Below are 17,071 nucleotides of genomic sequence, written 5' to 3'. Positions count from 1 at the left end.
TGTTAAAGTTGGGTAGAAAAAATGCGCTTTTTTTGAGGTGCCTATTTTCGAAAACACGCAGTTAGAGCTATGTACCTTTTCGTAAACACAAATTTTGAGCATTGTCGTTATTCGTAAACATGCACTTGGAACTGTGTCCAGATAAAACTGACAATCAAAATAATATTTGAAATTAAAACTTGTTTAATTAAAATAGTATCTTTCATGCTTTTTTATGGTATTGCTTTACAACTTTTGAAAATCTTATAGTTCATCAAAATCAAAACTCTTGTTTTCTGGGTTTTCAGGTATTAGTTACTATATTATTTATTTATTTTTCAAATTTAGAATGCCGTCCATGTCAATCATCAACTGTACTGCAGGACCATGGTTTCTAACGTACGGATCATATATCGAGACCTGGAAAAAACTCTACTCTCAGTTTTTGTTGCCCAAATCTTTTCAAAAACTTTCTCTCTCCGTCGCAAAAAACATATATGTGTATAAATTATTGGTACTGTATGAGCATTATCTCCCAGCTTATGTTCTTGATCTCATATTTTCTCTTCAAAAAAGCAAAGTCAGGTATATTTTTCTTTTATTTTGAGTGCTTTTTGTTTCTTAAGATGCGGTAACTATTTAAAAGGTTCTCCAATTCCAACCAAAAAAATTTTTTTTCTAAAAATGTCTTATCCTCAATATTTTACATTACATTTAAGATGATACTCTAAAATCCAGTTGATTCAAATTTGGAAACACGCTGTAACGTATCAAGCTATATAAATAACAGTTCTGTTTCTTATAAAAAAACTTTTATTCACAAACAACACAAACAGTAATAAATATGAAGTACCAGTATAACAAGATAGTTAAAATATTATATAACAAACTAGAAAAACCCGCAACGGGTTTTATGAAAATTTTAATTCCGAAACAAAACTAATATCTAAAAAAATCAACAACTCTGTTGTTCTACAAAAAAGTCTTTTAATTTTATCGTCTGCTTTTATTTTTTTGTTTATCTCTTTATGTGTTTACTTTATCTTATTCATGCTTTTACTGGCCAGTTATTTTTTAATATTTTAACTTTTATTCATGCTTTTGATAGCCAATTATTATTTTTTTATTATTTTTAGACTTTATAACGCTTAGCTAAAATATAAAATTGGAATGTTATTTTCATTAATTCTCTGCCATTTTGCCTTTACAATTGCAAAATTTTATTTCTTCCTCAACACAGCCCATTTAGGTGGTATGACCGTTTTGCCTTTGGTTATTAAAAGGCAAAGTTATACACTAAGTATAATATATAATTATATATACGTATAATAAATAATAAGTTAAATTAAAGGTTTGCGAATAAAATAAATCATCGGAAAAAATAAAGTCTCTTTTAACTCAACTGTTGAGGCCGCTAATTTTCCAGATTAATTTTATTTCCTTCATTTGAGAATGTGAATCCACCATAGATGTCAAAATATAGAATTGTTTATATTAATAAAAAATAGGAATTAATTAAATGACATATCCGAGGAACAACATAAAATATGAAGAATGGTTATGAATTGAACCTTCTTTGTCGCAATTGAATTGTCTCATTTCTCATAACAAACGCTCACTCATAATTCAGTGGCTATGTACTACTTCATAATCCCTTTAACCCCTTCCTTCTGGCCCCCTTCAAAACAACGAGGGGAATTTTTGCTCTTTATTTCTCATACCCGTGATATTTCAGGACTGGTGTGATCAAAAGTAACGCTACAAAAAGATTAAAGCAATCTATTTCTTATGCCCGGAATCATGTTTATTTCTCAATCTATGGACCAGATGGCAGTGTCAAACAATTTTTGATGAGTTTAAAGATACGTTATTTCAAACTAGATGTCAGCACTCATTAAACATGTAAGCTAAAAATTAACTCAAAAATTAAAAATGAGCACGTATATTTCATATAAACTTGTCTTTATATAATTTTCTTGAATAAAAAATGGACACTTTTATGACCGTTTTCTTCAAGATTATGCGACTATTAGGGGGCTGGCAAACCTAGTACAATTTTATGGTTATGGGTTTCATAATATTTGAAAATGAAGTGATATATATCCAAACATTTTGAATTTTTCATGCAATGGAGCTCACAAAAATCATCAGTTACTTTATTACTTTACTTCCAGGTTGGTGAAGTTTTATAAATTACTGGACGAGCAAGCGTATGCATTTCATTTCTTCACCACCACTGTATTTGATTTTGAAATGGGTAATTTTATTACAGTAGAGGAACAATTAGATTCCAGAGATAAGGAGGTAAGATTTAGTTCTGAGAAAGGTATATTTAGATTTTGGCTGTATCTGGGAGTAATGAAGCAAATTAAAGAAAAACACGCATTTAAGAACATTCATTTATTAAAATTTAAATTAAACTTTTTATAGGAGTGTAAAACCAAGAGTCTGTCTTTCTCAGCTAAACGCATATTTGTTGTCGGAAGCTGCAGACAATAAGTTTTCACAAAAAATTTCAAAATTTGATTATATATATAATATAAATTTATAAGTGAAAAAATATTAAACTTTTTTTTATCAGTAACCAAAGATTTTGATTTTATTAAGTGATTTTGCATAACAAAATATAACTCAATAGTTTTTTTTATTTTTATATTTAAAAGTCTTGGTTGAACATCCCACCCAATTATGTTCAACTCCGTAGCCTTGTACTTTTGAACTCAATCCGGATGACAAGGGGACTCCTGGTTCAAGCATTGGAAGAAATTTGCCTTCTTGCAGAACTTTTTTAATGGAACTAATTAACATTTGCATTACATTAAGAGGAAAACCACGGAAGTCTCCCCCGATGAACCTGACGGCAAGGGACTTCTATTCGATGATCCGTCTACCACTGAGGATATTTTACGTCAGCACTGTGGTCTGTGTAAGCTGAATGTGGAATTCGTATCGACCAACCATCGCTGGAATTTGAACTCAGGACATCTCATCAAGAAGCGAGCGTTCTATCCCTTGAGCAACCTCGATTCCTGACACAATAGTTTAAAAAAATCATAGAAAATTAAAACAATCAAAATACATATCAAATTGTAGCTGTGCAATGAAAGGCCTGGTGTTTCTTGAAGGATGCCCAGAGAATATTAGGAATTTTATTATCTTCATTTACTATTATTTATCAAAATTTTTTGGACGTAATTTTTTTTTTATCAATAGTGGTATTCGCATCACACAAATAATATTCATTGTAGAACATTAAGGCATACAGACACTATGCCAGAATTTTATTCATGAAAAAATTCTGATCTAATTCATAATTGCTTAAAAAAATATTTGTTAATATTTCAGATTTATATTTTTTAATTTAAATACACAGCAGATTTCTTGCGTAATTTATGCGAGAGTAGGTACAAGATATTCTGTTTCTTTTCTTTCCTACAGCTCTACAGCCCTTGGTGAGCCCTGGCTTGTTAAACAATTATATTTAATACAGCCGTTTGTTTTGACTTCTACCTCCATCTACGAATCTTCATTATTTCCAAGTTGCCAACAACGTCGCCCTTCAATCATTGACAACCTCTGGGCCTGTTTCCCATAGGCGCCCAGTTGATGTTCTTTTTCTCACCGTAATTATTGTCTCTCCTCTCTATGCGTTCAGGCCTGAAAGACGCTGGAATATGATAAAGCAAACAATGTTTTATCCCTTTATGATTTTCTCAATTTCTAGATTTGTCCTAATTCTCCATCCACCTCTATCATTAATAGGTTCAATTTTTCTCCTTTCATTCAAATAATAGCAGGGTATTATCATCTTCTTCTTTTTCTTGTCATTGTCCTGGTTTCACTTCCATATGTCACAATTAGGCTGATAATATCTATACGGATGGTAGCGGGGACGATCATCACCACGCCGGCAGTGGAATTTACACTATATATCCTGCTGAAGTTCAAGAATAAAGATCACTAAGAAACCCAGATTTCTGTTCAGTGTTTCGCAGTGAACTTATTGCTATTCAAACAGGTCTGGAAAATATCAGGACTAGAGCCACTTTTGGGAATATCTGGATCTTCACGGACTGTCGTAGCTGTATTCAGCACCTGAGAAATTGGGAGAGAGTAACGATCCGGACTGGGAGTCTCTATACTTCGTTTATTAAATGCCCTCTCAGCCTCCCATGGCATCCATATTCAGTGGATACCCTCACACGTGGGTCTTTTTGGCAACGAACGTGCTGATCAGTTGGCAAAAGAAGGCACTTCCCACCCAGCCTCTCCAAACACGGCCCTCACTTACTTTGAATTATTTTCTATCCGCAAATCTCAAGTTAATAAAGCTTGACTTGTTCCAACGGATCACAATTGGTATCCCCGCAAGCGTCCTGGAGGAGCCCTTGACTTTCAGGGTACACGTGCCGACCAAATGATTTAAATAGATTTCTAACAATATTAGAATCTATTTCTAATAGATTCTAATATTGTTAGAAATCTACCTGTAGATTTGTCAATGGGCATACTAAGAGCCTCACTTTCAGTGGACAAATTAAGCGTTTTCCTTCCTGTAAAAAGTGCAACTCCAGCGAGGCTAGTCCTCACCATCTACTTGATTGCTTGGATTTCACCATGGAAGAGGTTCTTGAGAGACCTCTCCTTTTTCTCGATTTTTTGAAGACTCTCGGCCTCATGGATCTGGTAAAGCTCCGCTATCCCAGCTGGGATTAGAAACAACAACAGGCTGATAATAATTGGATAAAGTCGCCTTATTAAAGGTTTGTAAGCAATTTATTTTTAATATCTTCCTCCTTGAAGATATTCGGTTTGAAATGTCATTTTAGTTCAATTATCATTAGAACTATATCCTAAATTTCGTTCCAATTCCTAAGGTGAAAAGCAACAGTTCTAATAGATTCTAATATTGTTAGAAATTAATGATTTCGTGACAAAATGCTTCTCAAAAACTCTCAAGGATTGCTGTTATCGTCAAAAGTTAAAGTTTTATTTCTGAAAGTGTAGTTAATAGAAACAATAAAAACTATATTAAAATAATAAGAGTGATTCTGGCTCCATATAGATTTATTTAAACATTATGTTCCATAATGACTGTGTTATTATTTGATTTTAAAATAATTGTAAGTAAAAGAAATGAAAAAGTATGCTTGTTAGGTGTCGTAAACTATGAGGAAAATACCAAATGATCTATTTAGTCACTAATCGAGAAAGTTAAGGCTAAGACACATCAGATCCTGTTTGATGAACAAAAAAAGAAAGGGTTTCAAAAGTGATTTTAGAAACACCTACAAAACTCAAAATACAGTCAAATTGCTATATTAATTTTCATCTCGCCATTCCCTTTAATTCATTATAACGAGTTTTCTTAATTCATTACAAAATTTATTTACCACTGACCCCTGATGTATAATTATTTTTAATGTATATTTCATGTATATTCAAAGCGTTTATTCGTTTACTAGATGTTTTCTTTGAGACGAGATGATATAGACATAATCAAACTGCACGAAGAAATTCCAAATGGATGCCCATATTATGATTGGAAAGTTGCAGATACTCTGACACCGGAAGAAAGAAAGGTAAAAGTTATAAGGTATGAGTTTTATTTTTTCAAATCCTCCATTATAATGAAATTTCTAATTTCTGAAAAGAAATTATTTTCTTCCATAAATTCCTTATGCTTAATCTCTCTCTGTATATATATATATGCATACAATGAAACCTTCTGTTATTGACACTCCTGCAAAACGGATGCCTCTCAATACGGACATATTTTTGATTTCCCGGGAATCTTTTATGAATAAACCATTATGTACATTCTCCGCAAAGCGGACACTCCCGTAACCGGACGCGGACAGTCATTTTGGCCCTGAAACGCTATTTTCTATAATCGGACACTACTTTTACTAAATTTGAAAAAAGAACTATTGTTGCTTTAAATTTCAAGCTAAAAAAATTTAACTTTTCACCTTTTTTAAAGCATGTAAATTTTTTGCCTGATCCATAACTGAAAGTATTGTTAAACTATTTCACTACTGAAGAATCAATCTTTCCCCTATCACCTTGCCATATCTTTGTAAAGAAAGGAGAGAAAATGATACTGCTCTTTTGAAATAATTCGGACATCGGCATCTTTTGATCTTTTCATCTGGACCACACAGGTTATGAGACCCCTCAAGTTGAAATAACATCTTAAATGCTTTCAATGTTTCTTCCCCCATTTAAAATTTCTTTATTTTTCTTATCAATTTGAGGACTGTATTTAACACAACTGGGGTTAAAAAAAAAGAGAACAGAAGAAACTTTGAGGTGTTCATATAAATGAAACATTTATTCAGACGCTTGATAGCTGATCAATTGTGAATAATCAACTTCATAGGTCCTCATGACTTACAAGTACGCATTGCTTTTTTTCTGTGAACCATGGGAGGCTTAGTTTCAAGAAGGTATTAACCTTGTTCCCTATCAAATGACAAGTGTGTGTAAGAGGATGTAAACCTACTAATTGAAACCGACTGAGGACTGAAAGCTCCTATTCGGTATATGTCTAACTTGAGTATCTATGCTAATAGAAAAATAATATTTTATTTATCTGTAGCTACATCTAGAATTATGTATTTATATCAAACTTTTTATATTTGTATTCTTTCTAATCTTTCTTAAAGTTTAAATAAATATCCCTGTAGATAGTTATTGTAGATTATTTAATTATTTCTACATCTTTGAAAATATTCTAAAGATAAATTACTATGTTAAACTTCGTTATTAGGGTACCCTTCCCGTAAACGGACAACTCTCACAAATAGACAATTTTTTCGGTCCCAAAAATGTCCGCTTAACGGACGTTTGTATATATATATATATATATATATATATATATATATATATATATATATATATATATATATATATATATATATATATATATATATATATATATATATATATATATATATATATATATATATATATATATATATATATATATATATATATATATATATATATATATATATATATATATATATATATATATATGTATGTATGTATGTACACAAAGTACCAGTCAAAAGTTTAGACTCACTCCTGAATTTTGAAAAATGAACTAATAACAAGATTTTTAAATTGTAAACCACAGCAAATGAACTTTATTTTGACAAATATAGGAGAGCTTATGCGGCAAGAACTATAATTTTATGTCTAACTTATGAATTTCTTCCAATCTTTGATTCTTCAAAATATCCTCTTTTAGCCTTAATCACAGCAGAGTATATTTTTGATATTCTTTCTATTAGTTTTTAAAATGTTCTAGTTGAAATCTTGTTCCAGCACAAGATTCCGAAAGCTTGTTTCGATTGATAAATCGCATTTTTCTAACATTTCTATCGAGTTCATGCCACAATAATACAATAGGATTAATATCGGGAGAATGAGGGTGCCAATCCGTGTATTTCAGTACTTTTTCCTTTTCTTTTGATGATTAGTAGTTTCTACACATTTTCGATTTTGCATCGTTATCTTTCTGGAAAACAAATCCCTGACCAACGATTCTCTGTCCACATGGAAAAGCGTAACGATGTAAACATTCTGCCTTATCCATATAGACTAGAGGATTTAATTTATTTCATTTTTATATAATTAACAGTATTTGTATAAGCAATTACTACTAAAAGTACATTTTCAGGAATTGAATATGTTAAATAAAGGAATTTATACTTAATGGATGTTTCACTCTTTCAGGCAAACTTACATGACACGCTTTATTCAGGTTACTGCATTGATATCTTTAGGTTACATTTTGTACGCATGCCTGGGTTTCATATCTGCACTGATTTTGTAGTTTGAACTGTTTTTGTATCAATAAAGTTTACTGTTACTATAAATAGTTTATTACATAGGTTTGTAGCCTCGTTTCTTTTTTAATTTACTTAGTGCTCGTATCCATGAAATAAAAGTGATTATATGTCATTTAGTTTTTCATATAAATGTAATAGGACACCATGTAAAAATGCATCAAGCGTAAAATTATTGACAAAAGCTAAAAACGCTGTTGTGAATTCTACTTGCAAAAAGAAAATAAGGGCAATAGAAATAATGGATTGTGGTTACTACAATTACTTTCTAAGTCGAAAACTTTCATTTAGGTAGCATTTAATAGTTTTGATACAAAATTCTTCTAACGTTTGGCTTGAAAATATTTAGCACAATATTTAGAGAGCAAGGTCTCAATAACATCGATTGGAGCTTTATCAGAATAGTAATGGACCTATAACTTGAACAACTGTAGTTATAATCTGGCTAGACCACTATTAAAAGAATTTCCTGCATGAATTAAATAATCCGTGAAAGTCACTTGTGAAGAGTGGGCAAAAAATGTAATAAAATATAGCTGAAATGACAAAATAAGTTTAATATACATAGCGTAACTACCAATATTTTTTAAAGATAAAGGAGGCCAAATTGCAATGCTAAGTGCTGACCACACTGCCATAATCATGTCGTTCGTTACAAAATTTTGGAGCTTTTACCTCCATATGACTTCCCAAGAGCGAGAATGTATATATATATATATATATATGTAACATAAAAAGCTTCAATTAATCTTTTTATGTTAGTTTCTTTTATAAAACTTCATCCTAATTAATTATTCTGAACGAAATACTTTCTCACACTTTTAAAAGCCACATCCTGTTCTTAAATCTATTTTTGGCTCAACTATGCATGGAATTAAGAGCAGGACATTTTTCCCTTTGCTTTGTGTGGGAAACATTCGATCTATTTCATAAACCAATAGCAACTACTAAGATTTCCCTCTTTCCCTAAAGTAAGACATTTTACGGATTTTACTTTGCAAGATTTTCCCTAACATATAACCAAGGAGCGCAACTTTTCGTGTGCACTTTTACTCATTCTCATGACTGCTCTTGTCTAATAATTAATAAATAAATTTTGTACCCTCCTTCCCGACCTATGACCTGTTTTAATCCTTCCACTCGGCAACGACGTTATATATATATATATATATATATATATATATATGTATATATATATATATATATATATATATATATATATATATATATATATATATATATATATATATATATATATATATATATATATATATATATATATATATATATATATATATATATATATATATATATATATATATATATATATACACATATATATATATACAACAAATGAATAAATACAAGAAGACACGAAGAAAGTTAAGAAAAGCAATAAGTTTCATTTATTGCGTACAAGCTGCAAGTAAACAGAAATCATTAGATAAGTTCAAATTGAAGATAAAACAAAGGAAAGTAATAGACATATGAAAAAAAAGGGGGGATAATAATGAAAAAAATAACAAACAACTGACTTAAAAAAAAAAAAGAAAGGATGAAATTTTTTTTAAAAAAAACCGGAAAATAAAAGATATAATCTTTTTATCAGCCCACACGATTATATCCGCAAAAAAGAGTGCTTTCTGATATTGTATCAATATAGCCAAAGCAAAATATATTAACACAATAGTGTGAGAAGCACTCAAAAAATTTTTTTACAAAAATTACAACAAATAAAATAGAACACAATAAGTAAAAATAACACGTAAAAACAGAAAATAAAATAAAAAGAAAAGGAAAAAACAGTATAAAACGAAATCCCTAAAGCGAGTAGCGAAATCAGATATACTTACATGAGCGGGATTTTCAAGAATTTAATTTTCTTTTATTTTCAAGATTTTTCTATTTTATTAAATGATATTTACCCTGAGGAATTAATCTTGCTTCGTAATCATGATGATAATATTAATTTCAATTTTTTGGATTTGGGTATGTTAAAAGTTGAAAATATCTGCTTTGTCGATTTATACGATAAAAGAAATGATTTTAATTTTAATACTAATAAACTAATTACTTGGAATTCTAATGTTTCTATTAGCATCTATTTAAATACCACTTTTAATGAAATGAACAGAATTAAAAAAATATGTAGTAATATTTATTTATCCAAGAAACAAATCGATAAACTCTTTCAAAATTTGATAAAAACAATGGATACCCTATTAAAGTAATAACATTTTATATAAAATCATTAAATTAATCGTATATTTCTGCGGATATATTTACTAAACATTTTCTTTGTTAATTTATATAATTTTCACATGTGCAAATCCATTTCGGATAAATCCGTTGCCAAAATTATTTACTAAATAATTTCTTTGTTAATTTGTATAAATTTTCCATGTGCAAATCCATTTCGGGCAAATCATTCGACAAAATTATTTACTAAGAAATTCCTTTACTAAAAAAATTTCCGTTGCTAATTTATCTAATTTTTCCATGTGCAAATCCATTTCAGGCAAATCCGTGGGTAAAATTATTTACTAAAAATTTATTTATTAATTTATACAATTTTTCCATGTGCAAATCCATTTTGGGCAAATCCGTGGCTATAATTACCTATTAGAATAATTTTTCTTTGTTAATTTTTATAATTTTTCCATGTGCAAATCCATTTCGGGCAAATCCGTGGGTAAAATTATTTACTAAAAATTTCTTTATTAATTTTTCCATGTGCAAATCCATTTCGGGCAAATTCGTGGGTAAAATTATTTACTAAGAATTTCTTTATTAATTTTTCCATGTGCAAATCCATTTCGGGCTATTCGTGTTAAAGTTATCTACTAAAAATTTTTTTCTTTGATAATTTATATAATTTTTCCAAGTGCAAATCCATTTCGGGTAAATCCGTGGATGAAAATATTTGCAAAACAGGCAATTTGTGTTCCTCTTCTCTATTTTATATTTTTCGTTAAATAAATATTTATTTATTTTCTAAAATTATTTATGTTCAACTTTTTAAATTATCCAGTATAATATTACCTTGCGCACATCCATTTCGGGCCCATCCTTGGTAACTAACAAATCAATGCCCAGCATAACAAATCACTTCAGTAATGCAGTAAGAACGGCACTTTAAATTCCTCTAGTGACACTCAATTTGCGCTTTTGTTTCCATATTTAGTAATCTGGCAATCTTGTTGCGAAAATATTTTTAAATCATTCTTAAAAAATTTCCCGTTCATGTAAGTACATCTGATTTCGCTACTCGCTTTAGTAATTTTCTTTTATACTGTTTTTTCTTTTTATTTTATTTTATTTTCTGTTTTCACGTCTTATTTTTACTTATAGTGTTCTATTTTATTTGTTGTAATTTTTGCAAAAAATTTTTTCGAGTGCTCCTCACACTATTGTATTAATATATTTTGCATTGGCTATATTGATACAATGTCAGATAGCGCTCTTTTTTGCGGATATAAACGTGTGGGCTGATGAAAAGATTATATCTCTTATTTTCCAGTTTATATATATATTTATATATATATATATAAGTCACGGCGAAAGACCGAAATCGGTGGTTTTTGACTTTCACCGGTGAATGTCGACAAACACTAAATACGTCGGTGAAAGAAAAAATAAGGAAAATTGGTAATATTATTTGGTTTAATTTTCAGTATTTTATAAACAGCATTCACTTTATTGTTAATAATAGCACTGCTTGTGCTGAGTTTTTTTTGTGTTATATTGCTGATAAGTTCATTGGAAAAAAGTTATCCAAAATTAACAAAATTATTACTAGCTTTATCAACAGTGGTAATACGAAATTTATTTTTGAATTTTTTTAATATTTTAATATATATAATTTTAGTACAGAGTTAAAATTAAAATCTTCATGAAAAACTAATTTGTTCATTTTTATATTAATTTTAAAATCTTTACTGATATTTTCTCTCCAATCAAAAAAACCTTCAATTGGAAAATTATATCTGTAAGATAATTTTAAAATAAACTCATCAAGACTTCTAATAAAATTAGAAATAACCTTATTTTTAGAAGTTGAAAAAGAGTGTCTAATTTTATGACCTAAAGACATAAATTTTTTAATTTTATCATTATCAATAATATCTAAATCTCCGGTAACAACATGATTATGGAAGATATCAAAAAAAGAAGTATCTTTATGTTCAGTACAATTACAAAGATAGTTCAAATTATTTGTAGCCAAATCCTTATAATTGCAAATTAAATTTTTTAAACTTTTTGTATATCTTAAAGTGGGTTTACAATTTGGTTGAATGGGAAGATGGTTTTTATTTTTACTAATAATAAATGTGTTTAAGTTAAGACAATTAAAAATTTTATTAGTAAAATCTAAAATTGAATAGTCTGGTTTGGGTATATTTTTGCGCTTATAATTATTTTTAAGCCTACAGATAGGTCTTCAACTAAGTTTAAAAAATTTGAAATACACTCATTATTATTATTATAAGATTTAAAACTGAAATTGCTGTTCTCACCGTACGGATAAATGGATTCATTAATAATCATATATTTATTCTCATCTTCGAGAAGTTTCTTAGGGACTTTAATGAAATTCAAAACTTCTATTGGAATGTGTTTAAAACCGTGTTTAGAAAAATACTTATTTTCATGGCTATTGTTATTATTATTAGAGTTATATTATATATATATATATATATATATATATATATATATATATATATATATATATATATATATATATATATATATATATATATATATATATATATATATATATATATATATATATATATATATATATATATATATATATATATATATATATATATATATATATATATATATATATATATATATATATATATATATATATATATATATGTATATGTGTGTGTGTCACGGTGAAAGATCGAATATTTCATTACATTCTTGTACGTTCGGACCCTCTCCGGTTCATGTCGACAATGACAGATATGCTTTGGTGAATGTCCGAAATATTTATTGCATTCGATTTGATATGAATTTATTCGTGGATAAAATTACATTTATTCGATATTTTAACCCTACACTGATGTTTCTAAAGTTTAAGTGCCACTGCCCGGTATACATTTGCCCGGTATACCCTACAATGATGTTTTTTAAGGTTAAGTGCCACTGCCCGGTATACCCTACACTGATGTTTTTTAAAGGTTAAGGGCCACTGCCCGGTATACATTTGCCCGGTATACCCTACACTGATGTTTTTTTAAGCTCAAGGGCCATTGCCCGCTATATATTTGCCCGATACTCCAAACACTGATGTTTCCTCTAATCTATCGTCAGTAAGTATTAAAATATAGAATAAATATGAATGTATCAAATAAATATAATATTATTAACCAATAAATTAATATAAAATTGGATATAACAAATATTTCGGACATTCACCAAAGCGACTATGTGATTTTTGACATTCACCGGTGAGAGTCAGAAATAAGGATATTTAATAAATATTTCGTACTATAACGAGTTTTTAATTGATACTGATAAGTACAAAAACTGTTTAATTAATAGCCATTTTCCTAGTTCATTTCTTAAATTCTGTTTTAAAAATATATTAAAAAATTTGGTGCATTTATTTTGTTTTTTATTTAATCTTTCTGCTTTTTGAGCTCTGATTTTTGAAGTGAAACTTCTAATGCTGTTTTCAACAGGGTTGCGTTAAACGTTTAACGCTACCTTGGAGGGGGTATGAAAGCACTGTTGCGTTAAATTTCTCGTTACCTGAAGCTGAAACAATATTAACCTTCCTTAAAGACAAATTTGGATTGAAATGATAAATGGTAGGAATGATCAAACAACCGAAGGGGGAACTACCATTGATGCAGTTTTTGCAAGAAATATTGAAAAAATTGAACTCAAACATTTCGTATCTTACTTAAGTTATCATAATCCCATTGTAAATGTTATAGATTTGGATATTTCTCCACTCGAAAAAGATAATTAGAAGATGCGATCAATTGTGAATTGTAAGCATTGTTAATAAAGTTTGATTATAATGTTAAAGTTTGTTAATAAAGTTGAGTAACAATATGATTTCACTAAAAATCAATTTCTACCCCTTCCTATTTTCATTTCCACATTACGAAGTTTCACTTCTTCCACGCGGAGGGAATCCACGCACTATTTTTTTAAGGTAGGAACTAACTATGTTAAACTATTCCTAAAGTCACTGGACGGAATAGTTTGGATGTATGACCTTTTATACTGGATTAGTTACATATTTTTTTAAATAACTTCTTAATATTTCGTAGCCTCTTAAAATAACTTTAATTTTTTTAACTGTCCAGTATAATAAACAGTTTAACTTTTATTTATTTATTTATATTTCTTTTTATTATTATTTTTTATATTATTAATATTTTTTATATTATTATTATTTTTTGTAAGAATGGAATGGGCTCTGGTTTTTAAACAACCACGCCAAATGAATGCAGGTCATGCATAAAGTTTTTCAAATTATGTAAGGGAGTATGAATGAAGGATAAAGTTTATAAACGGCTTTCTATCCATATGTGCAGGCTCTGATTTTCAAATAAGTCACCCTATGAAAGATGGGAATATGTAAACTTTAAAATTATGTAAGGATGTATGAATGAAGGATAAAGTCCATAAACGGCTTTCTATCCGTATGTGCAGGCCCTGACTTTTAAATAAGCTACCCTATGAAAGATGAAATGGAAATGAATGATAGTTCCTGTTTTAGTCTGTTAATTAAATTACTACATTTAACTTTTTTTTAATTGCAATAAATTTAATAAATTTTTTTTCTTATATTGAGTTTCATTAAGTTAATTTCTGAATAATAAACTTTTTACTAGTTATCTCATACATGGCAGCACTAATATATTACTTGCTTAAAAAATTTTATCGACCAAATATATTTTTTAATTTTATTTTATTCGATTCAAGCTATAAGTGCAGCTTCAAATATTTTACCTCTTCGCAAATTTTGTTAACTGTTTAATTTTTCTACATTTAAACCTAAACCACATTTTGCTACAAGCCGGTAAGTTTGGTTACTGCTTTCTTAAATTTTCATGCTCTTTTTCAACAAATATTTTTTTGCGATATCGACACATACAAAGAATAATTTTTGTCTTAGGTTAATTATTCTTTATTCAGAAATATCGCTTTAAATTATTCCAATAGATGTGTCTTGAGGAAGACTATTGGATTTTCCCATTTATAGTTTTATAGTTTTATAGTTTTTTCCCATTTATAGTTTTAGGACTCAATCTTAATGGCGATCTAAAGATTAGACCCCTTATTGTTAATTTTTGCGTATTTCGTCATGTCTGGAAAATGTTTTAAACGAGTTAAAAAATTTTGCGCACAGTTATAAAATTTCTTTTCGTGAAGCTAATCTCATGAAAAAAATTTATTTTATTAAATATTTATTATTTTATTTTATTTAATGATATTCGGAAAAATTTTAATTTTAAATTTTACGTGTCGAATTTTAATTTTTTAATTATAAATTTTGCTGGTGAAAACACAAAATTTGAATGAAATCAGTTGAAAAGTGCCTGAGAAATTTAATTTAAAACGCATTTCTAAAAATTTATTTCTCAGGAAGTATTAAACCGATTTTTCTCAAATTTCCTATTTCTCCATGTAAAACTACATTCTTTAAAATGATCTAAAAATTGCATACCTTGCAATTCAAACTTTTTTCAATTATTATTAAATGACATAAAAAAAATGAATACTAAAAGTTATTCTCTGCATAAAATTACTTTTAGATTTACGAATTTTTTAATTCTGTTTCAAAAATTTTCAGTTTGCTTTAAAAGTTATCCAGGTATGGCAAAATATACTCAAGAAGTAAAATGAACATTAAGGGGACTAAGCTTTGTACCACTCATCTGACGAAACAATCGGAGTCATATTTTCCAGATTTATGCAACCCCCCTATATTTAGTATTTCCAAAATCCGAATCCGTCTAAAGAAAATTATGCTTATTCAAAGAAAATAAGTTTTTGTGTCTGATTCTGTAACTTGAAATATCGTCTGGAACGAAGGAATTAGCAATTTTGATGTCACCCCCTTGAACCTTTAAGAATGAGTCCCAAAACATGGAGATCCCTTCATTAGACCAAAATTTCGTCTGAGTGGTCCGTTTTTTGTTTCGCACACTGTATATTATGTTTCCTTACAATCAAGATGGGACGAAATAAAAATACCTTTAAATAAGAATTGAATTTATAGGTAAACATCATTATAATTTTCATTAATTTTAAGCTTATTTTAGTATTTGTTTATTAGTTTTGAAATATTATTATCTAAATTAACTTCGAGAATGTATTTTATTACATTCTAGAAAGATATAAAAACCTTTTCCATAGTCGAATGATAATCGTTATCACTTACTTATTTTTTTTCTATTTGTTTCTGTTTTAAGTTGGTATATAAACTCTAAGTACTTATGCTAAGACCATAAACAAACGCACAACATAATTGGAAGCGATAATTGCGGACAAATTTCAAACATTAGAAAAACTTTTCAATTTAGAAGGACTATTAAACTCAGGACAAATAAATAATTTGCTAGTGAAAATAAGCACTCACATTACTAATTTCTTAAAAGAAAATAAGCTTTAAAATATTTCATTACGAAATCGCAGCACGTACAGAAAACCAACAACATTTTAATTTTACCTAGTCCCCAAAACTCTTTCCTTTCTATGACCTCTTCCACAGATTCTATCGCTCTGCATGACTTTTCTGGGATAGTCTCCCCGCTGAGCCTGCGATCAGCGTCCCGTGGTATAACGTCGCAGGGAGCTGATTAATGCCGGAGGAAACCATGCTATCACGATGTGTTAATTTGAAGAAGAAAAAAATTCTAACAGTATATTGACGACATTATGTGTGATTGGAAGATGTATGGTATAATTGACAAATTGAAGAGTGTGATGAAAACAGGGCAATGAAAATGACAGTTGAAGATGAAAAATGGATCATAATTATGTAAGAACTTTTATTTAGTATTTGTAGAACGCGAGATATAAAATTTTATTTTATCCATAATAAGACTTTCTCAGTTAAATAAATTTTGCATAATAATATTAATAAGGACAGGCTATGGGAGATAAATCCCCCATGAAGGGATTAAATTGTTCCCGACAGACAGTTAAAAGCATGGGAAGGGATCCATTGTTGGTGATTTTTCGAAAAATAACTTATCCTA

General features: G+C 28.8%; 1 protein-coding gene across 2 annotated transcripts in view; it reads left to right on the top strand.

Moving 5' to 3' along the window:
- LOC107451261 (fatty acyl-CoA reductase 1) overlaps nucleotides 1-7,865 on the top strand; it is a 69,180-nt gene extending 61,315 nt beyond the window's left edge. The window contains exons 9-12 of one of the 2 annotated variants that reach the window (XM_087167948.1): nucleotides 328-564; nucleotides 2,154-2,283; nucleotides 5,445-5,561; nucleotides 7,723-7,865. In XM_087167948.1, the coding sequence (XP_087024074.1) occupies nucleotides 328-564; nucleotides 2,154-2,283; nucleotides 5,445-5,561; nucleotides 7,723-7,827 (589 nt within the window). In that variant the 3' untranslated portion in view covers nucleotides 7,828-7,865. Of the gene's footprint in view, nucleotides 1-327; nucleotides 565-2,153; nucleotides 2,284-5,444; nucleotides 5,576-7,722 lie in introns of both variants that reach the window. The other variant, XM_087167947.1, reaches the window with a different exon arrangement.
- The last annotated feature ends 9,206 nt before the right edge of the window (nucleotides 7,866-17,071 follow it).

The sequence above is a fragment of the Parasteatoda tepidariorum genome, chromosome 7 (assembly GCF_982258835.1).
Source record: "Parasteatoda tepidariorum strain Cologne lab strain chromosome 7, Ptep-v5.0, whole genome shotgun sequence".
In the NCBI taxonomy this organism is placed as follows: Eukaryota; Metazoa; Arthropoda; class Arachnida; order Araneae; family Theridiidae; genus Parasteatoda; species Parasteatoda tepidariorum.
Note: the sequence above shows the minus strand (reverse complement) of the source record. Positions and strands in the feature narration are given on the sequence as shown.